Source organism: Rhinatrema bivittatum, chromosome 3 (assembly GCF_901001135.1).
Source record: "Rhinatrema bivittatum chromosome 3, aRhiBiv1.1, whole genome shotgun sequence".
NCBI lineage: Eukaryota > Metazoa > Chordata > Amphibia > Gymnophiona > Rhinatrematidae > Rhinatrema > Rhinatrema bivittatum.
This window is the reverse complement of record NC_042617.1, coordinates 450,521,250-450,547,027: the sequence shown is the minus strand read 5'-3', so window position 1 is coordinate 450,547,027 and position 25,778 is coordinate 450,521,250. Positions and strand designations below refer to the sequence as shown.

General features: G+C 44.9%; 1 protein-coding gene across 1 annotated transcript in view; it reads right to left on the bottom strand.

Annotated features, from left to right (window-relative positions):
* ATP6V1C2 (ATPase H+ transporting V1 subunit C2) overlaps positions 1-25,778 on the bottom strand; it is a 177,813-nt gene that overhangs the window by 84,725 nt on the left and 67,310 nt on the right. Inside the window, exons 6-8 of the mRNA XM_029595892.1 lie at positions 24,583-24,674; positions 11,588-11,686; positions 10,760-10,828 (exon numbers count right to left, since the gene is read on the bottom strand). Of these exons, the coding sequence (XP_029451752.1) occupies positions 10,760-10,828; positions 11,588-11,686; positions 24,583-24,674 (260 nt within the window). The remainder of the gene's footprint in view (positions 1-10,759; positions 10,829-11,587; positions 11,687-24,582; positions 24,675-25,778) is intronic.

Below are 25,778 nucleotides of genomic sequence, written 5' to 3'. Positions count from 1 at the left end.
CGACTCTTTAAATCTAATTATTTAGAATCCCCCACCCTCCCGACCCCCCAAAAACTTTCCTAAAGTACCTGGTGGTCCAGTGGGGTCCCACTGGACCACCCATGTGACAGGGGCTATCGGTGCCATTGGCCGGCCCCTGTCACATGGTAGCAATGGACGACCGGCGCCATCTTAAAAAAAAAACCTGCCATGGGTTTTTGCGCAGATAATTACACATGGTTTTCCATGCTAATCTTACGTGCATATGTAATAATGCATTTAGCGTGGAAAAAACCCCACACATACCTGCGCATTAACCCGCAACAAGTTTTGCATGAGTGCAAGCACATGCATGTAAAGGAGGTAATTATCTATTCACGGGCTTAGCAGGGAGATCGGTTAGCGTGGGTTTTTTAAAGCAGGTTTTTTAGTGCCTGGGTCAGGGCAGGAGTTAAGTGAAAGTTCTGTGGCTCCAGGCAGCATCGCCTCCTGCTCCCCCTCAGCAGGGTTGATCCATGCCAAGCGGCCTCAGGCGCCCAGCGAGGAAAAGGCTGCACAGACACACAACCACACCAATGCAGCAATGAAGTAAAAGGCTTGGTAGGAGCTGAAACAATTATTTTTGAATAATGTGCACGTTTTTTCCGTGTTTCTAATTTGCATTCCTTCCCCTATATTACTTCCCATAAAGGCATCTGCTATTGCCGCGCATGCTAAAAAAAAAAAAAGGAAATATGCACCAATTTCAGCGCGAGCCTTATTACATCGGCTCCACAGGAACTATCTAAACTCATACATTGCCTCTTGACATTGTTGATTTTTAAAAAATGATGCAGTAGTTTAAACCACCTTTCTTTCACAGAGCTGTCAATAGTGTCAGCATGCAAATTTTGAAAAAAAGTCTGCCTGTTGGATGATCTCCACTTTCAACTCCCTGTTCCAGTAGCTGCTCAGTTCAGTAAGCACCCTATGGGAAAGTTTAGACATACAGAACGCATATCACTGAGACATAGAATTTTTCTTGACACTACCTCATGCACTTCAATCATTTTTTTCCCAGTTTTACTTTTTTGGTAAACCAATTTATTGAGCTCAAATAGTGTCTCGCTTGTAGTAGGCAAACAAGTGAGAGCGGGGAAGATCATATTCCACTTGCATTTCAACACACTGGGGTAGATTTTTAAAAATTGCGCGATTACGTACTTTTGTTTGCGCAGCAGGTGCAAACAAAAGTACGCTGGATTTTATAAGATACGCGCATAGCCGCGTATCCTCTAAAATCCTGGATCGGTGCGCACAAGGCTGCCGATTTTGGGCAGCCGGCGCGCGCCGAGCCGCACAGCCTGCCTCCGTTCCCTCCGAGGCCGCTCCGAAATCGGAGCGGCCTCGGAGGGAACTCTCTTTCGCCCTCCCCTCACCTTCCCCTCCCTTCCTCTACCTAACCCACCCCCCGGCCCTATCTAAAACCCCCCCTACCTTTATCCATGGATTTTCGCCTCCCAGAGGGAGATGTAAATCCACGCGCGCCAGCGGGCTGCTGGCACACCGAGATCCGACCCGGGGGCGGTTCCGGAGAACACAGCCATGCCCCTGGAACACCCCGGCCCGAAACCACGCCCCGGGCCCGCCCCCAAAACGCCACGTCCCGCCCCCAAAATGCCATGCCGTTCGGCCCCGCCCCGACACGCCCCCGTCCAAAAACCCCGGGACCTACGCGCGTCCCGGGGTTCTGCGCGCACCGGCGGCCTATGGAAAATAGGCGCGCCGGCGCGCAAGGCCCTGCTCGCGTAAATCCGGGCGGATTTACGCGAGCAGGGCTTTTAAAATCCGCCCGACTATGTTCATCTACATACAAATATTCCAAAAATCTTAACCCCTTAAGATACTTTGTTCGAAAAACTGCTTGATCCAAGCCTAGGGAGAAATTCCTAATACCCACTGCTGCATTTGGTGGTCTGTAGGTCTCCCCCGCATACTGCTGCTCTTACCTCCAGGCCCAGACCACCAGCACTGACCCCTAACACTATGAAGGAATGGTGGTGCAGCTGCGCAGCAGGCCGCTGCACTACTCCAGGCCAGACACCTCATAAGAACATAAGAAATTGCCATACTAGGTCAGACCAAGAATCCATCAAGCCCAGCATCCTGTTTCCAACAGTGGCCAAACCAGGCTATAAGTACCTGGCAAGAACCCAAACACTAAGTAGATCCCATGCTACTGATGCCAGTAATAGCAGAGGCTATTCCCTAAGTCAACTTGATTAATAACAATTAATGGACTTCTCCTCCAAGAACATTCAAACTTTTTTAAACCCAGCTATACTAACTGCACTAACCACATCCTCTGGCAACAAATCCCAGAGTTTTATTGTGCGTTGAGTGAAAAAGAATTGTCTCCAATTAGTTTTAAATGTACTACTTGCTAACTTCATGGCATTCCCCCTAGTCTGATCTTTAGAATAGTTTCCACTATTTCGCCAGGCACTGAAGTCAGGCTCACTGGTCTATAGTTTCCCGGATTGCCCCTGAAGCCCTTTTTAAATATTGGGTTACATTGGCCACCCTCCAGTCTTCAGATACAATGGATGATTTTAATGATAGGTTACAAATTTTAACTAATAGATCTGAAATTTCATTTTTTAGTTCCTTCAGAACCCTGGGATACATACCATCCGGTCCAGGTGATTTGCTACTCTTTAGTTTGTCAATCTGGCCTACTACATCTTCCAGGTTAACAGTGATTTGGTTCAGTTCATCTGACTCATCACCCTTGAAAACCATCTCTGTAACCAGTATCTCCACACCCTCATAGCAGGATGTCACTGGCACTCTCCAGAGCCCTCCCTAGTTTTGCACGCACTTGATGGTGCCAGATTTAAAGGGCCCACGGTGGGAAATCACCCGCACCTCCCATGGATGACCTCATTGCCTCTGGCCTTTAAGAAGGCCTTGGTTCTCTTTAGTCTTCGCCTCAGCAATAGTTCTCCTACAGTCCCTGTAGTGTGAGTTGCCTCAGCATTCCCGGTCTTCATCTGGTCTTCAGTTTCTGGTCTTCATTTGTCTTTAGTTCCAGTAGTCTTCATTGTCCTTGTCCTTCAGTTTGTCTGATCAGTTCTTCAGTTCTGCTATGTTCCATGTCCTGTCTGTCTTCTCCATGCTGCTCTGCCTGCCTATCCGTCTGGCCTTCGCTTGGACAGATACCCGGTATTGATAATGGCTTGCTTCCTGGACACCTCTTAAACTCCACCTGCCACTGACCTCTGCCCATCCTAAAATGCCATCTGCCTTGGACCCAAGCTTGCCCTCGACTTCGCCTGCACACTCCAGCCTCCTCTATGGATATTCTGACCATCCAAAAAGGCCCCCACCTAAGACCCACTGGCCCCAGCACCCAAAGGCTCAACCCAAGGGGAACACTGGCTGCTACAGGTGAAGCTCCAGTTGTGTCTGCCTCATCCGACTCTGCAAGCTGATGGTGGGGTCCTGCAGGTCGTGCCAACTCCACCTCTGTCCAAGGGTCCAAGCCCACAACACCCACCAATGGCAACAGCATTGTGTCTGACTTATTCATATCCCACCAAGTAGCAAACCATTTCCAGGCCATCATATCTGCCCTCACAGGGACAGTAACTTTCAAACTGGCGCACGGGCGCACTTTGGCACATGTGTGTCGGTGTGTGCCCAGATACGTGGCCATTTTATAACTTGTGCACATATATGCATGCATGTTATAAAATAGCCTAACCGCATGTCTTCCCAATTTTAAGTAGGTGCATGCCTATGTGCGTAAATCCTGTTTCTACCTTTGAAGTCTGGGAATTTTAAAAGGGGTGCGCATCCACACCATTGCTAGTTGAACCAGTTCATCTACCAGTTCACTCAATTAACAGCTAGGTCCTCCCAACCCACCTGGTTGAATGGCGTACAAACCCCCCCCCCCCCCCTTCCCCAAATTACCCCAGACCCTTAAAACCCCTCAGGTATGGTTAAATGGGTTTTTTTTAAACTTATACCTCGTCCCTAGTAGAAGGGAATTTATGCAGCAGGGGATCTGGGTGTGCACCCAGGCATGTTAAGTACTTACAAGCATATCTCTTGGCCACGCCCCAAAACACCCATGTCCAGCCCAGATTAGATCCTCGCTCCACCCCTTTTTGAAAACCTTTAAGATGTTGTGCAGCGGGAGATATGCACACATCTGAGCAGCTTTTAAAATCCAGTGGGCATGCGCGAGTTCAACTTGTGCATGTATTTCCTGATTATGTTTCATCCTGGCCCTTTAAAATCTACCTCTAAGATATTATTTTTAGCTAACTTCGCTTCCTAAGTGCCATGTAAATGTATATGGGACACTGGGGACCATGGCTGAAGCATACCAACCACCAACCCAGGCACACAGTAGTAGTAATCTACAGTATACCATTCCCGTATGAAACGCATCTTGCCAAGTGTGTTATCTTAAAATTTGATAAATTTAATCCCAATTCCTTACTTCTCATCAATTTTTCAAAATTCACTCTTGCCTTTTTTGCATCCCCAAATAAAGGCTGTAAAATGTGATATGAGCAATGCTAGATGAGTTTTATTCAACCAACAGGGCAACATTTGAAGTCTGAATACATTTTAGGGAAGATGGTCATTTTCAAAAGAGCACATCTCCCCAAAAGGGAAATAGGCAAGTTTTTCCATACCATCAACTGTGATTCTATTTGAGAAACAGTACCACAAACATTTCTCACATAAAGCTTAGTAAGATCCCTTGGAATCCAGAGCCCTAGATACTTTAAAGCCTCCGTAGCCCAGTTAAATGGAAAATGGCCTGGCCATGTCAAGTGTAGTGTGTTATTAAGAGAATGCCTCAGATTTTTCAAAATTAATCTTCAGTCCCGCAAATTTCTGGAAATCTGAAAAAAATGCATTGGGATCTCATGTATTGCATCCCCCAGAAATAAATGAATATCATCTGCAAATATGGAAAATGTGAGATTTGCTGCACCTACCTTTATTCCTTTAAACTGTAATTTGGTCCGCAACTTTATCGTCAATGGTTCCACAGAGAGAATGGATAATAATGGTAACAAAGGGCAGCCTTGGCATACTCCACCCTTCAATTTCAAGGAGCTAGAAAACTGGTCATTAATACCCTCATCCTGGGATTAGAATAAAGAGCACAGATCCAGTCAAGGAAATTATCCTGAACACCAAAGTTTGTAGGGCCTCAAACCATATGGCTCCATACCTCAGAGCCAAAAGTTTTTTTTCTGAAGTACATATTAGATTTATTTTTATCAGTATGAAGTGCTACAATTAGTTTGCATACATTTCTGGCCCTGGTCGTGATTTAACAGACCTGGTAGAACCACAATCAGTTGAGCTGCCAGTATTGCTGCTAATAACTTGTCTACATCAATTAGTGATATTGGCCGATAAGATCCCACTTCTATCAGATCTTTATTTTTGGACAATATTACAATAAATGCTTGATCCATCTCTATCAAGAGTGTACTCTGTACAAGTATGCCATTATATAATTTTGTTAAAGGAAGTAGGAGCAGGAATTTTAAATGTTTATAAAATTCCGATCCCAGTCCATCTAGTCCTACAGTCTTTCTCAGCTTCAGTTTTTAGACCACAGCAAAAACTTCAGAAACCTTTATTGGTTGATTTAAAGCAACCCTTTTTATCATCATTATCCAGGGTCAACCTATATCTCAAAATAATTCATGTCTTATATCTAGCTTCCTCCTTGAAGGCCAACAATTCCTTAAAGAATTCTACAAATCTTTGTGTTATATCTTCAGTATTAGTAGCAATCTTCCCCCTTGTATCCTTGATCCCAGTAATAAAGAAGCAGGATCCCTTTACTTTCACTAATTTAGCAAGCATTTTCCCTATTTTATTCCCACATTTATATATCATATATAATAGTTGGCAGCTCTCAAATATAGCAAAGATTCAATATCATGCATGGTTGATCTACTACTTTCTTTTATTAATCTTCCAGCCTGCTTTGATGGATCTCTTTTGCTTCTTGTATTGCTTTAGTTAACTTTAATATTTCTGCATCTCTTATCTGTTTTGCTTACTGACATATGCGACAATGGCCCCACACATGTCCGCCTTATCTGATTCCCATAACAAAAAGGAAGCTATTTGTGACTGATCATTACAAGACAGAGTCTGCCCACTGTTACTGCAAATATTTCTAAAAAGATTCATTTGTATTAGCCCTGGATTTATTTTCCATCCAAAAGACCTACTGGCGGGTCCCCTAATTCCAAACCCATATTGTCAGATGCATGACCAGAAACAGATATTTCAATAAGACATTTGGACCATTGGGAATGACGACTCAGATATTAACAGATAGTCTAATCTCAAATAGCATTTATGTGGATTGGAATAGAAAGTAAAGTTCACCTCTCCAAAGTGCAGCATGCACCAGATGTCAATAACTCCCAACTTTTTTCATAGGAAGTTAACTCCCACGTTTTGATCCCCTATTTTGGATACCTTCGACAGTTTGTAATCTATGCTTCTATCTGCTACTATGTTGAAATCAACGCCTACAACGAGGTGGTAATTCAGATTTTGAAGTAATTTACCCACTAAATTCACAAAGAAATCATGGGAATATGTGTTAGGTGCATCTATGCTGCAAAAAGCTATGATAACATATCTGTTGCATGTCCCGGCTGCGGAAGGCCCGCAACAGGCCCTACTCACCCCCAATGTCCAGGTCCCGGACCTGGCCCTTACTCTTTGGCAGTGGTAGGCAGTCGCCTATGCGCTCGTGCTCCTACCACATTCCCAGGTACCTCCGGCAGCTCCGCAGCCTCCTCCAGTCCCAGTCAGGTATCCCCAAATGCGCGGAGGAAAGATGCCACCACCATGTAGTTCCAGTCACTCTGCCTTAGGCGCGTGCGTGCTTCCCCCGACTTTAAAGGGGCCACAGCAGAAAACCTTCCAGCGGCCCCAGATGATGACTTCGCCGGGTCCTGCTACTTAAGGCAGGCCCCGCCATCTGGTCTTTGCCTTGGCAACAGGTCTCCAGCTTCCAGTCATGTGCTTAGTTGCTACTCTTCCGTGTTCTTGCTCCTGTGCTCATCCTCTTCCTGACCTTCGCTTGTTCCTGATTACCTTTCGGACGGATTCCTGGCTTTCACCCTCACTTGTTCCTGACCAGGCTTTGGACGGATTCCTGGCTTTGACCCTTGCTTGTTCCTGACCACGCTTTGGACGGATCCTCTGGCTCTGACCCTTGCTTGCACCTGACCTTGTCTCCAGCCGCCTGCCCTGACTTCCACTTGCTCCTGACCTTGTCTTCAGCCACCTGCCCTGACTCCAGCTTGAATCTGACTTTGCCTCCAGCTGACTACTTGGACTTTCTTAGGCTCTTGCCTACTTACAAGCCCTGACTTAATCTGTTCCTGTTCTCTAGCCTACTTCAGCCTGTCCGGGCTTCTGGATCCAGGCTGTCTTGAGCTCAGCTCCTTTGGACCCTGTGTCTCCATTGCTTCTTGGATCCCTGCCTTGAACATCCTTCATGAGATCATCCATGAGGAGGCCCACCTAAGACCAGCTGGCCCCAGTACCCAAGGACTCAACCTGCGGGGAAAGAGGGCTGGTATTAGCGAAGCTCCAGTCGGCCTCCGCTTCCCGTTCTGCTCCGCCTCCCGATGCTATCTGTGGGGGCTTCCCCACGGATAGCATCAACTCCACCTCTGGCCAAGGGTCCACCTCTGCAACAATATCTCCCTTCTTCATCTTATAAACTGGTACCTAGCAAAAAGGGGTATTGCTTGTGAAACATAGAAATGACGGCAGAAAAGGACCAAATGATCCATCCAGTCTGCCCAGCAAGCTTATGGTAGTATCTGCCTTGCCGTGCAGGTTATCCACATACTTATCAGTTTCTCAGGCTGTAAAGGTCAGGGCCCTCAATGGGGTTGCTGTCTGAATCTAATTCTCCTTTACCCCTTGCTGTTGAAGCAGACAGCAATGTTGGAGTTGCATCAAAAGTATCCAGCTTATTGGTTAAGGGTAGAAACAGCCACATCGGCAAGTTACCCCATAGTTATTTGTTCTCTAGACTGTAAAAGTCTGGACCCTTGCTGGTTGCTGTCTGAATCCAATTCCCCTTCCCCCCCTGCTGTTGAAGCAGAGAGCATTGTTGTAGTTGCATCACCAGTTTCAAGGCTTATTGGTTAAAGGAAGTAACCACCATACCAGCAAGAATAGCTACACCCTTTGTCTGCACAAGAAAGGGGAAAAGGAACCCCTTTCCATTCCCTTTTTAGTATTGCATGCTCTGCATAAGAACATAAGAAATTGCCATGCTGGGTCAGACCAAGGGTCCATCAAGCCCAGCATCCTGTTTCCAACAGAGGCCAAAACCAGGCCACAAGAACCTGGCAATTACCCAGACACTAAGAAGATCCCATGCTACTGATGCAATTAATAGCAGTGGCTATTCCCTAAGTAAAATTGATTAATAGCCATTAATGGACTTCTCCTCCAAGATCTTATCCAAACCTTTTGTGAACCCAGCTACATTAACTGCACTAACCACATCCTCTGGCAACAAATTCCAGAGCTTTATTGTGCATTGAGTGAAAAAGAATTTTCTCCGATTAGTCTTAAATGTGTTACTTGCTAACTTCATGGAATGCCCCCTAGTCCTTCTATTATTGAAAGTGTAAATAACCAATTCACATCTACTCATTCAAGACCTCTCATGATCTTAAAGACCTCTATCATATCCCCCCTCAGCCGTCTCTTCTCCAAGCTGAACAGCCCTAACTTCTTCAGCCTTTCCTCATAGGGAAGCTGTTCCATCCCCTTTATCATTTTGGTCGCCCTTCTCTGTACCTTCTCCATCGCAACTATATCTTTTTTGAAATGCGGCGACCAGAATTGTACACAGTATTCAAGGTGCAGTCTCACCGTGGAGCAATACAGAGGCATTATGACATTTTCCGTTCTATTAACCATTCCCTTCCTAATAATCCTAATAATTCAGAAAGAGGAGTCTCCTGTAGAAGAACAGGAGATTGTAACCACTGAAATAAACAAAAAAGTTTCTTACACTTAGGGGGTCATTTTCAAAGGAGTTACGCATGTAAATGTGACATACTATCGTAGCAATTTTCAAAAGCTATTTACTCGAGTAAAGTGCACTTACTTGAGTAAATCCTATGGACAATTCAATGGCATATATTGTAGCAATTTTGAAAAGCCCACTTACTTGAGTAAAGTGTATTTACTCGAGCAAAAACCAGTTTTGCTCGAGTAAATGCTTTTTAAAATCTACCCCTTAATTGATGAGTGTATACCATCTACACTGAGTGTAACAAGATTGATTTTAACCATCAAAAATAGCCAAATAAGTACCATAGCCTGTGTAACTTACACAGAAGTCTAAGCTCCATAATACTTCTGAACATGCATATGAATTGAAAGCAATATGCTCCAGAATTTTGACCCACAACTTGGCATCACTGAACCCCCACTCATATCAATTCTCACACAATACCAAACAAAACACACATACAATTGAACACACTTTTCCCTCTGCTCCAAGGGACCAGTGACCACCACCTCTATCATCCAGGGTGTGCCCATGCAGCATTCCTCCTAAAGAACTACATATTTAAGTAAAAAGAATACTGCAAGAGTAAAAGTCAAACACAAATATCTGTGCAATAGATGAAAACCCATCCTTTCAAAATAAGAGGGGAAAATTTGTCCCCAACTTTAAGAACTGAACAACCTTTTGAATTTTATAGACAAATTGCCCACCAGTCAAAATCCAGTTCCAAAAGTAGCCAAAGGCCCAGATGAGCATTGCCCATCTGTGTTAGGAACAGAGAAAAATCCCAAAAAGAACAACTAGCCAGGGACGAAAGTAAACCCTTCCCATTTAAGCCAGTAAAAACACAGATCTCCACCTGCATGGAAGAACAGATTCCTGAAAAGTCTTTCTGCAACACATGTGCCTGGGCCTCAGCACTTAAACAAAAATCTGCACACATGCCCTCAGCTAGTCCATGAGGTCCTTCTTCAGTCAAAGAAGCCAGAAACATGTCTATTTCAGCCATGGAAATCAAATACAAGCTTTTACCTTTGTGGAAGTCTCGCAGCTTGGCTGGAAAAAGAAGTGCAAAGTTCTCTCTGGCAATATAGATCAGAGCATGTGGGAGCCATAGGTTTTCTTTGTGAAGCATCACAAGGAAAGTAATAACTGGAACTTCATTGGAACTTGGTCAAATCATCACCAAAATGAATCCTGCTCAGTGCTCTTTGAACCCCTGCAATACTGTTATGTTGAAGGGGCTCGAAGAAGCCATCTTCCATCTCTTCAAGTACTAGTTAATCTCTCCTTCTCTCAGGGCACTCCACCTGCCTGTCCTAAGAATGCTTCTGTTAAGCCCCTACTAAAGAATCCTGCTTTAGATCCGACTGATCCTCATAACTACAGGCCAATTTCATCTTTGCCCTTTTTGGGTAAATTGATTGAAAGCAGCGCTCTCCTGCATATCTTATAAAATCCGGCGTACTTTTGTTCACGCCTGGTGCATGAACAAAAGTACGCACGTGCGTAGATTTATAAAATCTACACCTTAGTGTATAGGCGATAAATACATTTTAAATAAATATAAACATAACAGAAGAAGCTTTGCCCCTTGATATTCAACTGAAGGTACTTCCTATTAGTTATTCCCTACACAATTTTAATGTCTTGGTTTGCTCAAAGGAGCTAATAGAAAAATTCACTTACTTTGTTGAACGAGGCACCACCATATCAGAGAGGGATTCATACGTTTTCTGCCAAGCAGCATAGGTTGTCCTTTGGAAGACAAAACATACATTAAAGAGGTAATTTTTTAAGCGCCTGCATAAATTTGCACCAATTTTCAAAGTGAATTTGAGTGTAAATTTGCTTTGAAAATCATCCCGTGAAACCTACCCACACAAAGTTGCTCCTGTTACTTTGGGTGGGAAAGGTATTCGGGAAAATGTATGTGCATACTTTAAAACTTGAAAAAAATGAGGTCTATATGCAGCACCACTTAACCCGTTAAGTTCCAACTTAGCCAGCTAAGTAGCGCTGTCTGAAAGTTTGGCCCTTGGGACGGGCACCACTTAGCCGGCTAACTCTTTATCTGCAAATTAGTTAGCCAAATAAGTGAGGAGCAAGATGGGACTTATTGGGGAACAACTACTTATCCGGCTAATTTAGCCAGATAAGCACCATATCTGGCTTAATCAGATAAGCCTAGGACAGCGATCTGGCTATGCTATAGTTAGCTGGATAAATTAGAAAATCTCTGCCAAGTTAGCGAATAAGCTTATCCAGCTATCTTGCTCATCCAGATAAAAGCTGAATACTGGCCCCCATGTGCTTAAATGCAAACCCTACTCCAACCCAACCACCTGGAATGCCTCTCCCCAGTGTGCTTAAAATTTCACACATACTGGCCAGGTAGTTTTCAAAAGAGCCATTTCTACGGGGAAAGCACATCATAGAAATCCCTTTGAAAATTATTCTCCCTCATGTAGGAAAAAAGATTTTAAAAAGTAAGTATGACAGAACTGATCAACTTACTTGGGAACTACAACCAGAAGAGTAATAAGATATTCAGAGTTCAGGACAAAGTCATCTTTGTGCACTATGTCAGCTAAGGTACGAGTGAGGAGATTACCCCTAAAAAATAGAAAAAAAAATAGTTTATAGAATTAAGAACAGAAAAAAATGGGCCAGTCTGGTGGGCTAAATAAAGGCATTATTAACTGAGGAACTAATTTCCTCTTCCTTATGAGACACTAACGATTACTTGACTCTTCACTACAAACTGAAGACTTGGCTTTTCAATCAAGACAGCTGAAGACTAAACAGATCATCCCCCAATGGTATTCAATACTCAGTAGGTCAGTAGCCAACAACCCCAAGAATATAACCCTCAAGACACATTCCTAACTTTTCTCACCATTCCACTAGGCTAAAGAGCCTTTCTGAACAGTACTTGATAAGAAAAGAACGTGTTTTTCCATTTGGGATTTTGGAAGCTAATTTGGTTTTAGTGTTCATGATTACATAGAATAAAGGTACACACATTTGTTATTACACTTTTGGTTTGTTATTTTCATTGTCATAGAGCACTTTACTGTTATTGGGATAAAATCCTGAAGCTGTGAAAAGACCAGTTTTGGTAACAAATGGTTTATACAAAATACAAGGTGCATCAAATCTAGGCTGCAAATTGCAATATTCTGGTATTGGCGAAGCTCCAGCCGGCCTCTGTCAATCAGCCAGCTCCGCCTGCCGATGGTGGGGACCCATAGGGCTCACCCTGCGGGTAGCGTCAACCCCACCTTGGCCCATGGGTCCATCTCCTGTGCAACAGAGACATTCGCGCTGAGAGAATAATCAATGCCAAACTGGAAAATTGTCTCTTCAAGCAAGAGGAGCTTCCTTTCCTTGGATACATAGTCTCATGTGACGGATTCTGGATGGACCCTGAAGCTATCATATACTGGCCTCACCCAGTAGGCATTCAGGCCTTGCAAAGGTTATTAGGATTTACTATTACTGTCAGTTTATTCCAAATTACTCCTCTGTGGCAGCCCCCACTTACCGCCCTCACCCACAAGGGCACCAACACCAAAGATTTGCCCCTGAGGCTATTGACACATTCCAACAGTTAAAGAAGGTCTTTGCTGACAAACCCTGCCTATGTCACTTGGATTCTACATGCCCCTTCATCCTAGAGGTAGATGCCTCTAGCCTGGGGAGAGGGGCTGTCCTCAGCCAACACACCCCTGAAGGGGTACTCTGTCCATATTCCTTTTTTTCTAAGAAGTTCTCGCCAGCTGAATGCAAATACAGCATTGGAGACCTAGAGCTCCTAGCCATCAAACTAGCTCTTAAGGAGTGGAGTCACCTCCTCGAAGAAGTTCAGCACCATGTTACAATATATACAGACCACAAGAACCTTGAACATCTACACCAAGCTCAGTAACTTAATGCAAGATAGGTCCGTTTGTCTTTGTTCTTCGGTCACTCTGGTTTTGAACTATGGTATTGCCCAGCATTCAAGAACCAATGGGAAGATGCCTTTTCTCGCTCCATCCAAACTGAGGATGATCCAGAACCTCCTAGGTACATCATCTATCCTGCTAAGATACTTTTGGCCACTACGGTACCTGTCCCTCCAGGGAAGATGGTTGTACCTTCTAGATTTTATAAGAAAGTGTTGAAATAGACCCTTGACAACCATGTCATAGGTCACTCTAGATGGGCACAAACTCTTGAATTGCTTCAATGACACTACTGATGGCCCCACATGAAGCAAGATGTCAAGGCCTAGGTTGACTTGTGCCCCACTTGCGCACAGCAAAAAGCGCTGCATGGCTGAACCTGGGGTCTATTGCAGCCATTGCCATCCCCCAGGGAACTCTGGACCCCTTATCCATGGACTATCATTGACCTTCCTGTCTCTAACAGCACCACCGTAATTTGGGTGGTGATTGATCATTTCTCCAAGATGGCCCATTTTATCCCACTATCAGGCCTTCCTTCGGCTCCAGAAGTGGCACGTCTTTGTCCACCACATTTTTTGTTTACATAGACTACCAAAACATATACTCCTGGATAGAGGAGTACAGTTCACCGCATAGTACTGGCGTTCTCTCTGCAGAAAGTATGGCATTAGGGTTTATTATATAACAGCCTTCCACCTGCAAGGCAATGGACAAGCAGACTGAACCAACCGTAGCCTCAAGACTTTCCTTCACTCGTATGTCAATAATCACCAGGACAATTGGGCTCCTCTTCTACCTTTATCCTCTCATAATAACCATGTCAATGCAGCCATGGCCTCCTTGCCCTTCCAACTGGTTTAAGGGGAACATCCTCTACCTCTTCTGCCATAGCCTGTGACAGTTCCGTCGCCAGCAGCTAAGCTGTCCGTCCAGGAATTTCATGAACAATGGGACCAAAATAATCAATTGACTGAGAAAGCTGCTGCCCAGGCTAAGAGAAAGGCTGACACTTATAGGAGGCCAGCTCCCCAATTCAAGATGGGGAAAAAGTTTGGCTGAGTACCCAGCACTTTCTTCCAGGACTTCCTTCCATGTGCCTGGCCCCACATTTTATTGGACTTTTCCTGGTACTTTGACAAATGGGCCCCTTCACGTACCAGCTAAGGCTACCTCCCACCCTAAAAGTCCATAACATGTTTCACATGAGTGAAACAGGGTGATTGGTAGTGTGATCAGACCAGCTTTCATAGATAAAAGTAAAGGAGAACAAAGCCAGTGGTGCTTTCATGGTCCTCCAGAATCCTGCCTGAACCGCAGGAAGTCGCAGCCGATGGAGACAATATTTATGAAACCCAAGAAGTCCTGGGCTCCCGTCAGAGAGGTAAAAAGATTGATTATCTAATCTCATGGAAAAATTATGGCCCAAAAGACTACTCTTGGGAACCATCTTCAAACATTTTGGACACCAATTTCCTGAAGGACTTTCACCAGCAGTATCCCAGGAAGCCCAGAGCCTTGAGAAGGGGGCTTAAGAGGGGAGTACTGTTACGTTTGATGGTTCACAGACAGCCACCACAAACTGCCGCACTCACCTCCCTGGTTGAGCCGTCACCCTGGGCTCCCAATGTGGCAAGACGCTGACAGCTACAACTTGCCACACCCCTCCATAGGCACGTGCACAGCTGACCTCTCCTTATTTAAAGAGCCCGTGGCAGGAAAAGCCCTGCAGCGCCATTGATGACCTCACAAGCTAAGCCCTATAAAGGGCTTACTCACTCCTTCCCTCATTGCCTTGAAACAGGTCCACCTACTCCTGAGTAGTGTGTTGCTTACAGCATTCCTACCCTTGTCCAGTTTTTCTTCAGGTCCTTGTCCAGCTTGTCCACAATGGGAAGCTTGCTGGGCAGACTGGCCAGACTGGATGGACCATCGGTCCTTTTCTACCATCATTTCTATGTTTCTATGTTCCTCATCCAGGTGTCTCCAGTTTGTCTTCTGTCTTCGTCTCCATCCTCATTGCCTTCCTATGATTGTCCTCGCCTGCCTATTCTGCCTATCCATCTCCATTCACTCCTTTTGGACTGATTCCTGGTTATGACCTTGGCTTGGACCCCAGATACGACTGACCTCTGCCTGCCTCTGACCATTGCCTGGACTTCCACTACGTATGATTGCCACCTGCCTATGACCCACCTCATTGTGGACCTTTCCTGCCATCCATAGAGACCCCACCTAAGTCCTGCTGGCCCTGGCTCCCAAAAGCTCAATCCAAGGGGAACGAGGGCTGGTATAGGTAAAGGTCCCGACGAGTCTCTGTGCTGCCTGGGTCTGCCTGCTGACAGTGGGAACTTGCAGGGCTCCTCCCTGCAGGGAGAGTCAATCCTACTTGAGCCCAAGGGTCCACAAAGACAGCAGCTTGTTTTTGATTGCCTCTGAGAGTCCTAGCCAGAAGACTGCAGTCAGGCTGTCTTCTCTCCATTGAAGCTCCAAGGCCAAGGTTTGGAAATGTACAGCATACTCCTCCACTGAACTGCAGCCTTGCTGGATCTGAAGGAGCTCCATAGTAGCCAAAGAGGAATAACCAAGTTAATGGAAAATCAAATGGAACTTGACAAGGAATTGGTCCAAGTTGGAGAGTATGGGGGTCATCCCTCTTCCACAGAGCCGAGGCCCAGGCTAACGCAGGACACCCTAGCTAGGACAAGATGTACTGTACATCACCTTGGTTTTGTCAATCAGAAAGAGGGGAGCCTGCAGGTCAAAATGCATCCAACATTGATGAAACCCCAGCATCTGAGTGTGGAGGAGTAACCTAGTGGTTAGAGCAGCTGGCTTTGAACGAGAGAGACCAGGATTCAAATCCCACTGCTGCTCCTTGTGACTTTGAGCAGATACAAACTTAGATTGTGAGCTCTCTGGGGACAGAGAAATAACTATAGTACCTGAATGTAATCTGCTTTGAAGTGCTGAAAAAAAGTGGAATATAAAAATCTAATAAAGTAGGTTGATGGAGGAAGTTGTGGTGCTGGTGGCAAGGCTGGTGGAGGAGGTACTGGAGGTGAGATGGCTGTGACATCAGTAACATATCCAGATGGGTCACCTGGTCTAGTACAGACCCTCTAAATATATCACATAAACATCATCAAAATGATCAGAGGTACATATATGTTAAAATAACATTTATTTCCACAATCACCTAATAATTTTTTATTAACATTCTTATACAAACTATCTTTTTAAAGATCTTCATACCCCTAAAGTGGTGTTTTCAACAACAAACTATCCCATAATCTTAATAATGAAAGCATAATCATACCCCCCAATCGACACTCACACATTCCCAACCACTCATACCATAATACACTCATACACACTCAGTAATACATGTTTCATTATCCCAAATAAAATTACATGTAGTAAGAGAACAACCCCCCCCCCCCACTACAGTAAATTGTGCCACATAATACAATATGGAAGTTACCCAAAATCCACAATAAGGTTCAATAATAACAATGACAACACAGTATCAGTAGATTGAATTCCCAACATCAATTGGCTTAACTCAAACAGCTCCCCTCAGTATAAGAAGTCTGAATTCCCAACTTCGATTGGTATAACTCATACGGCTCCCAACAAGGACCCTCGTTTCACCCTCAACGGGCTTCTTCAGGGGACATTCATCAAAGGGAATTTTGGATAAAATCCCTCCAGAACTCCGATATTGTCTTGTAAATCAAAGCATCACTGTTTTCACCAATCTTCCCACACCGCTTCTTCACATCGCTCAAATCTTCTCTAAATATCTTCCTTAAATCGATCACTATCCAAAGGTTTTTGGCCCCACCCGAATTCCAATTCATGCACTGCAGTATATATACCACAGCACAACAGCGTGCTTAAAACACCAATTATAATCACAATTCTTTTCCATAGAACTTCACAACAGCATACTTCCATGGATGGTTAACCTCCTTGTCAGTAGGGGTTTGTTCTCTTACTACATGTAATTTTATTTGGGATACTGAAATATGATGAGTGTATTATGGTATGAGTGGTTGGGAATGTGTGAGCCTTGATTGGGGGGTATGATTATGCTTTAATTAAGATTGTGGGATAGCTTGTTGTTGAAAACACCACATGTTGGGGGTATGAAGCGTAACACCGACAGAGAACGTGTTGATGCAGCCTAACAAGCAAACCAATTAGGCCCACACCAGCAGCTGGCAGAGAAGTGCCTAGGCAAGTCCAACTAGAGCTTCTCCTATATCAGCCACCTTCCCTGCAGGTTGAGCCCTTGGGTTCTGCCAGCCGGCAAGACTTAGGTGGTCCCTGGGGCTGTCCAGATAGAGTGTCCAATCCAAGCAAGGGTGTGGCAGGCAGCAGACAGCAGAATGGTTACTAAACCAGAGGTCGAGGAAAGCAGACTGCAGAACATATACCAAGCCAGAGATCGAGATATGCAGCAGACAGGAATCAATCAAAGTTGAAGACAGAGAAGGGGGAGCGTGGAGGAAGGTCAGAGAGCTGAGAGGCATCCGTTTTCGCTGCAGGAGTGCAGCCAGAGACTTACTATCCCTCGAGAACGTGGTGAGGAGCGAGCCCAGACCGAGTGGGCGGACCCAGGCTGTGACGTCAGTGTCGGGCGCCACCCGGACACTATAAGATCGTGGGCCCTGCGGCGACTGACTGGGGAGCGCGGAGGAAGGTCAGAGAGCTGAGAGGCATCCGTTTTCGCTGCAGGAGTGCAGCCAGAGACTTACTATCCCCTCGAGAACGTGGTGAGGAGCGAGCCCAGACCGAGTGGGCGGACCCAGGCTGTGACGTCAGTGTCGGGCGCCACCCGGACACTATAAGATCGTGGGCCCTGTGGCGACTGACTGGGCAGCGCGGAGGAAGGTCAGAGAGCTGAGAGGCATCCGTTTTCGCTGCAGGAGTGCAGCCAGAGACTTACTATCCCCTCGAGAACGTGGTGAGGAGCGAGCCCAGACCGAGTGGGCGGACCCAGGCTGTGACGTCAGTGTCGGGCGCCACCCGGACACTATAAGATCGTGGGCCCTGCGGCGACTGACTGGGGAGCGCGGAGGAAGGTCAGAGAGCTGAGAGGCATCCGTTTTCGCTGCAGGAGTGCAGCCAGAGACTTACTATCCCCTCGAGAACGTGGTGAGGAGCGAGCCCAGACCGAGTGGGCGGACCCAGGCTGTGACGTCAGTGTCGGGCGCCACCCGGACACTATAAGATCGTGGGCCCTGCGGCGACTGACTGGGGAGCGCGGAGGAAGGTCAGAGAGCTGAGAGGCATCCGTTTTTGCTGCAGGAGTGCAGCCAGAGACTTACTATCCCCTCGAGAACGTGGTGAGGAGCGAGCCCAGACCGAGTGGGCGGACCCAGGCTGTGACGTCAGTGTCGGGCGCCACCCGGACACTATAAGATCGTGGGCCCTGCGGCGCGCAGCCGTTGGCGCGCAGCCGAAGCCGCGCGCCAAAGGGGCGCGCCCCTGGTAAAAAATTTTTGTTGTGAGATAATTATGGGTAGAAAACGTAAGTCGAAAAATTTTTCTTCTTTTCCTATATCAGCGGTGCCAAGAACGACAGGACCCATGGACTCCCATATAATTCGTATTGGGGAGTCCATTGTAGAGGACGTGATAGAAGGTGATTCCCAATTGGGGATATCCTTAAGTCCTAGGCCCTTACAACCTCATATACAGCCTAGAAGGGATGGTACTCCTGAGGCTATTGGAGGTATAAATCCCTTGGGAAGTTCACCTCCTATTGAATTTAAGGGGGTGACAGTACCAAGTGGAAATATACAGTTGCAAATTAATAATGTGAATGGGGGGAACTTGGCTGTTAATTCAACAGTCAAATGTCCCGCTATAATTTTTAATGTAACTGATGAGGGATTCGAAAATGAGGTAGAACCTGAAAGTGTTACACTTTTGGATCTATGGAGGTTAACAACCAAAATAGACAAGAAATTGTCTAGTTCTGTTTCTAAGGTCCATACTTTCTCTGTGGAAACCAGGGAAAAGTTTGTGGAGTTAGAAGATAGAACTAATAAAATTGAAACTTTGATTGGAAATTTGAACTCTACAGTTACTAATATTCCAGCAATAGTGGCATCATCCATTAAAGATAATATCATCCTACATAATAGAATAGAATTATTAGAAAATGAGTTACGTTCTTGTAATTTGCGGTTGTTAAATTTTCCGAGAACTAGATTATTGTCATCTTTTGAATTATATAAAAAATATGTAGTTGAGATCTTGTCTTATGATTCTACACAGATTCCTTTACTCTCAAAGATGTACTATATCCCAAAAGGTAAAACATTACAGACACAAGAAGGGGGAATTGATATTTTAGAAAGTCCTGGGGTCTCTACTTTTTTAGAAGACTCCATGGACAATATCTCGTCTAGAGCAACTTTACTAATTTCATTTTCCTTGAGACAAGAGAAAGACCTATTCTTCGCAAAATATTTTCAATTTAAAGAACAGAATTTTTGTGGCCAGAAGATCCAGGTCTTTCCTGATGTTTCGCGTGCTACACAAGCGCGCAGAAAGCAGTTCTTGTCTCAAAAGCAATCAGTGTTAGATTTAGGAGCGAGTTTTTATTTGAAATTCCCCTGTAAGTGTCATATAGTGTATCGTAATAATAAGTTTGTGTTTAATGACCCGCTACATTTAGAGCGGTTTCTTAGGGATAAGACATCAGTAGAAATACCGGCTGTATAAATAATGGTTGAAATTAGAAATATATCAGTTTACCTGACCTTACTCCCACTCTCCCTAGATGTGGGCTAGATATCCTGAAAATGAGTGTTAAATAATAATGTGTGTATATTTTTTGTTTTTACTTTCTGGAATTCCTGAATATATTCATTTGTTCAAAATGTTATATTTTAATAAAAATATAAATTATAAAAAAAAAAAGTTGAAGACAGAGAAGACAAACAAGGCTAAAGAGGCAAGCAAGACAGGGCATGGGCAGGGACAGAAAACCAGGACCGGATGGGCAAGGAACAAGACAACAAGAAGGCAACCAAGGAGACAAGGCACAATCAAGGCACAAAAGACAACTAGTAACACACAATGGGACACAAGAATGCCAGGGTACTTGTTGCTGAGGCACCAGCTGGTTGCAAAGGACTTCGTTATATACTCATGGAGGATGTGATGTCATCAGCCAGTACCTTAGGAAGTCCTAGTTAGGGGACCTATAAAAGGTGTTAGCACCGCCGGCGGCGGCAGACCGCGACTGAGGCCGGGCCGGCGGGTGCGCAGGAAATAGCTTACCTGGGACGTCGGGTAGTGCCGAGGGTTCCTGCGGGAGCAGGCAGCCCCTTCTTCTGACAGCCGCCACCACTGCTGGGATCGGTGGCATGGCTCAGCGGCGATCTGGCTCCTCCTCCACTGCTCCTAGGAGCTGCGCGCGCGGCTGATGGGTATTCTTAAAGGAGCCATGACAGGAAGTGTCATGGCTCCCCCTGAGACTCCTCCCCTGGCTTCCTGTACTTAAGGCAAGGGCTGAGCATTCAGTCCTTGCCTTGGTATTGAGGTTCCTGCCTGAGTGTGTTCCTGTGTTCCTGGTTCTTCGTTCTTCGTCCCGTTCTGCTCCCCTGCTCCGTGGATTGATTCTTGGCTGCTGACTTCTGGACTGGTGGACGTGTCTTCTCCTGGCTTGATCCTGGTACGGCGTTGGACCCTTCTCCTGGCTTGACCCTGGTACGGCTTTGGACCCTTCTCCTGCTTAGACCCTGGACTGGACTCAGACCCTGCCTGTGTATCGAACCTCAGACCGGCTGTGGACTCTTCTATGACTCCGTCCTCAGACTGCTACGACCTGCTGGAGGCGCCCGCCGTCTGGAACCCACGACCTGCAGGAGGCGCCTGCATCCAGACCTTTCTACAGTCTTCAGAGGAGTTGCCTAAGTCCCAGCGGCCGGACCCCTACAGGCTCCTCCTGGGGGGGTTGCGTGCTTCCAGGGTGAAGTCTTCTATCAAGCCTCTCCAGTCCGAGCGGCCTCGCCCTTCGACAGTAGCTATCTACCTCGAAACAGGGGTCCACTTTCATAACAAAAGGATGTCCATAGTTACAGGAAGTTCTATCCCAGGTCCTTGGAACATGCTGCTGGAGGCTATGCAGAGTTGCTTTGGATCAGAGGTGAGGGGCTTAACACTGCCATTTCGCCTCACCACCACAGCACATGTGTTTCATTGCCAGCCAGCAGCAATGGTCTCCTCCCAATGGGGCAGGACATGCATGCCAGCTTCAACTTGGCAGTATGGTAGAGCCTACAAAAAGAATAGCTACGTAAGTGGCTGAACATGCATAACAAGTCACCTCCAAAGGGGTGCAAGTCAGGTCAGTTTTAGAACTGCTGCATTAGAGCTGCTAAACTCACTGGTTTGGCCAGTGTAGTTACAGCACAAGGTATAGGGATGTTTTGATCCAGCCTGCTATGCAGCCTCCCTGCCACCTCTGGAGATACACCTGCTCTCATTTCAGCCATTGTCTCCACAGGATCATGAGTCAGCAGGGCTTGGCCTATTTAGCCCTGCCTCTTACACCTGATGCCTTGTCATTGAGTCTATTCAGCTTCCTGCTTGGCCCTGTTCTTGTCTTGCTCTGTAGCCTCTGGGCCTTCCAGCTCTGCTTTGCCTAGTCCTATGCCTCCAGGCCTTCCAGCACTGCCTTTCCTAGTCCTGAGGCCTCCGGATCTTCCAGCTTTACCTTGCCTAATCCTGTGGCCTCTGGGCCTTCCATCTCTGTCTTACCTTGCCTTGTGGCCTCAGAGCCTTCTATTACCTGGAACCTTACTTTGTGGCCTATTCAGGCCTCCCCTTGCTTAGAAGTCTCTGGGCCTTATGCTTAGTGGCCTTCAGGCCTTCTGAACGCTGCCTTAGGCCTCTGTGTTCTTTGTTCTGTTCTATCTTGTCCTTGTCCTGTCCTGGTCTGTCTTGTCTAGTCCTGTCCGTGTTTGGACCATCCCTGCCCTGCCTCAGTATCCAGTTCTGCACGCCTCAATGTTCAGGTTCAGTCTAAGACCTGCCGACCACCAGAACTCAAAGGCTCAACCTGCAGGGAAGACAGCTGGTTCAGGCAGAAGATCCACTCTGCCCTGCTTGAAGTCCTGTGCTGCCCCTATAGTGGTTCCCCAGCCCTAGCTGGACCCTCAGTTGTGACAAGGGGTTTGCAAACCCCTGCATCTTTCAGGGAATAAGTCTGCTACAGCCAGACCAGCTCACCAGGGCATTACCCAAATGCCCAATAGCCAAATCTGCCCCAGATGAACATATAAGAACACAGTCAGGTCTCTTAGACATGCAGACATTCATAGTGCTAAAATCTAATTCATTGGAGCAAAAGGAATGCATGTTCCTGAGCTTTAAAATAGTTACTGGTGCTATAAACTGCATACATCTATATATCTAAAGATTCTGTACAAATTCTATTTTCGGACATCCTAATTGCAACTTCCAGCATATACAGGTGTTAAGTTCTTAGTCAAAGACTCTATAATGCTATTATAGTATGCCATATTGGATAGAACATTATAACATAGCTAGTCCTCTTAATCAGTAACCAGATTATCCAGAGGTCTGAGAGCCAGTTTTCTAACGTTCTACACATATTTTTACTTCTCATCCAAACTAAAGAACAGTTTACAAACATTGACAGATTAGCAATATCTGAGCTTCTACTCTGCTGCTGTGTGTGTAACATTGGTTTGCATAAGCAAAGGTAAAAGCAGCAAAGCACAGAGGAGCTGGGTTTGTAGCTCTATGTATACTACTACTCATGGCTGTCACCCAGGGTGCCATGCTGCCACCACTACTGATGTCATTACAGAGGTAGCGGAAATAAACTCTTGCACAACCGTTCCTATACAGTCACATCATTAAAAGTGGAGCCAGCTAGCTGCAATGATGCAACAGAGTGGGATCTCCACCTGCCTGGGCCTACCACAATATTGATATGGGACCCCCTCCTTCAACCACCCAGGGAGCTGCATAACCCGGCAATGGTCCTACAACTCCTGATCAGCTCAGGTGTGTGGTCTTCATGAACAGAGGGCAGGGATGAAGAAAGGAGCAAAATTAAAGCAGATGCAATGATGGGGGAAACAGTTATCCCATGGCGATAGCTTTGGGATCAAATGCACTCACCCTGTCCCCTTGCACAATACATGCAAATACATTCTGCACAAATCCTCAATGTATATATGTTTTAGTGCATTTCAAAAATTCAAAAACCACTATTAACTATGTTGTGAGCACAGGAACTGTCTAGACCATCATGCTGAACAGCAGTGAAGCATGCTTTAATAAACCCCTTTGTAAGGTGTTTATTGCTCCAAGGAGGTTCTCTATGGAGATAGATCAGTGGGTTTCGGTGAAGAAGCAGAAAGATAATAGCAGCATAATAAGAATGAACTGATCAGACCTGCAGAAATTGCCAAGGCTGCTGGAATGCTAATGAGAAAGCATTACATTTTGCTTCTGCCTTCTGGGCTTAACTTACAAGAAATCATATGACCTACAAGAATTCAGTATTTTTAACATAGAAATAAAAGTATTAACCAGTCAGAAGATAATATGCAAATAAAGGAACTAACCCATTCACGTAAAGGTTTGGAGGAAGAGATGTATAAAACTTGCTGCACAGCTTCTGAGCTTTACATGTTCTGTACTTCGGTGTGGTATTATGTATTGCTCCTAAGATATCTTATTAATAAAGAATTTCTCTTTGCCAACTGTCAGTGTTCAGTGCTTATTCCAGCAGTGGTCTGCTTTGGTGTAGTGGTAATTGTCTTCCACACCCCAGCTTCCAGTCCCGTTAGAACTTGCCCCAGTCCTGTTAATTGTCATTGATAGATGTGAGAAGAGGGTTAGACAGCTGAGGTTTCTTGGGTTTTTACTTATTACTGCTAGGGGTTTATTGCTCCTAAATAAGGATGCGCATCATTGAACTTGAGGCCTGCTGCTGTGTACACAGACTGAACCAAAAGTGCAAGCCTAAGCAATACAAACATGGAGTCTGCAGTCTGCAGTCATGTGACGATCTTGGCAACTTCATATGAGACAGTCTTCTGTATGAATCACAGATTGTTCATTTAAAACTAAAGACAACTAAGAAAAGAAATAATTATACTGTATTAAACCTTGTTTTACCTTATGCTACTAAAATAAAATTTACTGACTACCTTAAAGTGTATTTAACGTCTCCCTAAAGCTAATGCATTTGTATAAGGTTATTGATTAAATCTAGTAATGTACTATAAGGTATCCACATCTGTGAAATTCCTACAGGTTCCACCATCCTCTCTAAAGCCCTTCATTGCAGCAACAATCCTTAGTAGAGACTAACATGCAAGCACCTGAGTCCCACTCATAAGTGTTTCTGTTGGATAATAGCTGGAATTCCACCCTCCCTCTGAGGGCAGTGATAATATGCACTTCTTAAAAAAGAAGTGAAAGTCCATGGCAGGTGTTAAAATGATGTAACTAAGAACAATGAAAGACAAATATATGCATATAAATGACTATACGTACACAGTTTTTCTTTCCAGACTTTGCAAGTTTCCTTTGATGTTGTTGTATGTTGTTGCCCGGGACTTGAGATCAGTATCTATCTGTGACATTTGCTAAAATACAAAAGCAAAAAAAAATCAATCAAGATTAAAAGACTCATAAGTGAAAATACAAAAGACTCCACTGCAAAGGCTCTATACATGACAAACAGGAAAATAGAGAATTGGAGGCTCAGCTTCTAAACAAAATGCTAAACAGAGAACTCTTCATGTTACAAATCAGAGACAAGGAGTACAGCACAATTTACAGATTTGTAGGAATCTGACAGGAACTCTGATAGGAATGCTTCTGATATGGCCCCAGAAATTATGCTACCAGCTCAGTTCATATAGGGCACATTCTTAAGTGCCCACTGATATGAGCTGGATTGAACCAATGGCCTAAAGGTAAAAGATAATATAAAGCTGTGACAGTTCTCCTAATCCATCCAGGCCTAAGTCTGTTCCACCCTTTAAGAAAGAAAAAAGTAAGGAAAACACTAATGGAAACTTGGATGTTGTCTTTTGCTTAAGTTTTTGTTTATTTTATGATTACAAACATTTTTACTTTGTAAACCACTTAGGGCAGTGTATGGCCAATATAGAAGAACTTTTAAATAAGTAAATACAGTAAATCTATCGGTTACACTTACACTGAAGATAAGTGCATGAGATGAAGCAGTGAAGTTAATTAGGACCCAAAGAATAGAAGTGAAGGGAACAAAATATCTCCTAGAAAGAGGTGTTTTACCACTGCTTACTATTTATTTATTTATTTATTTATTTATTTAAAAACTTTTCTATACCGTCGCTAAGTTATACACCATCGCAACGGTTTACAAATAGGCACACAGACTAAGGTATGTAATGTAGGTTATTGTACATTCTAACAGGTGCCAATAAAGTTCGGTTACAATTTCATAAATAAAATCAATATTTGAGCAAGGTTGGTCTAGTCCAGGTATATTATTGAGTTACTATCTCTTTGAGATATTACTTCTTAAATGTAGGATTGAGTAAATTCATTCTCATCTGCATTACCCTGTACTTTCATTCTCTACCCTCCACACTCTTTAGTGAAGGCTTTTTTAAAGAGCCATGTTTTTAAATTTTTCTTAAAAGTTTTGAGATTATTCTGTAATCTGAGTTCAGGGGGCATAGTGTTCCATAGTATGGGCC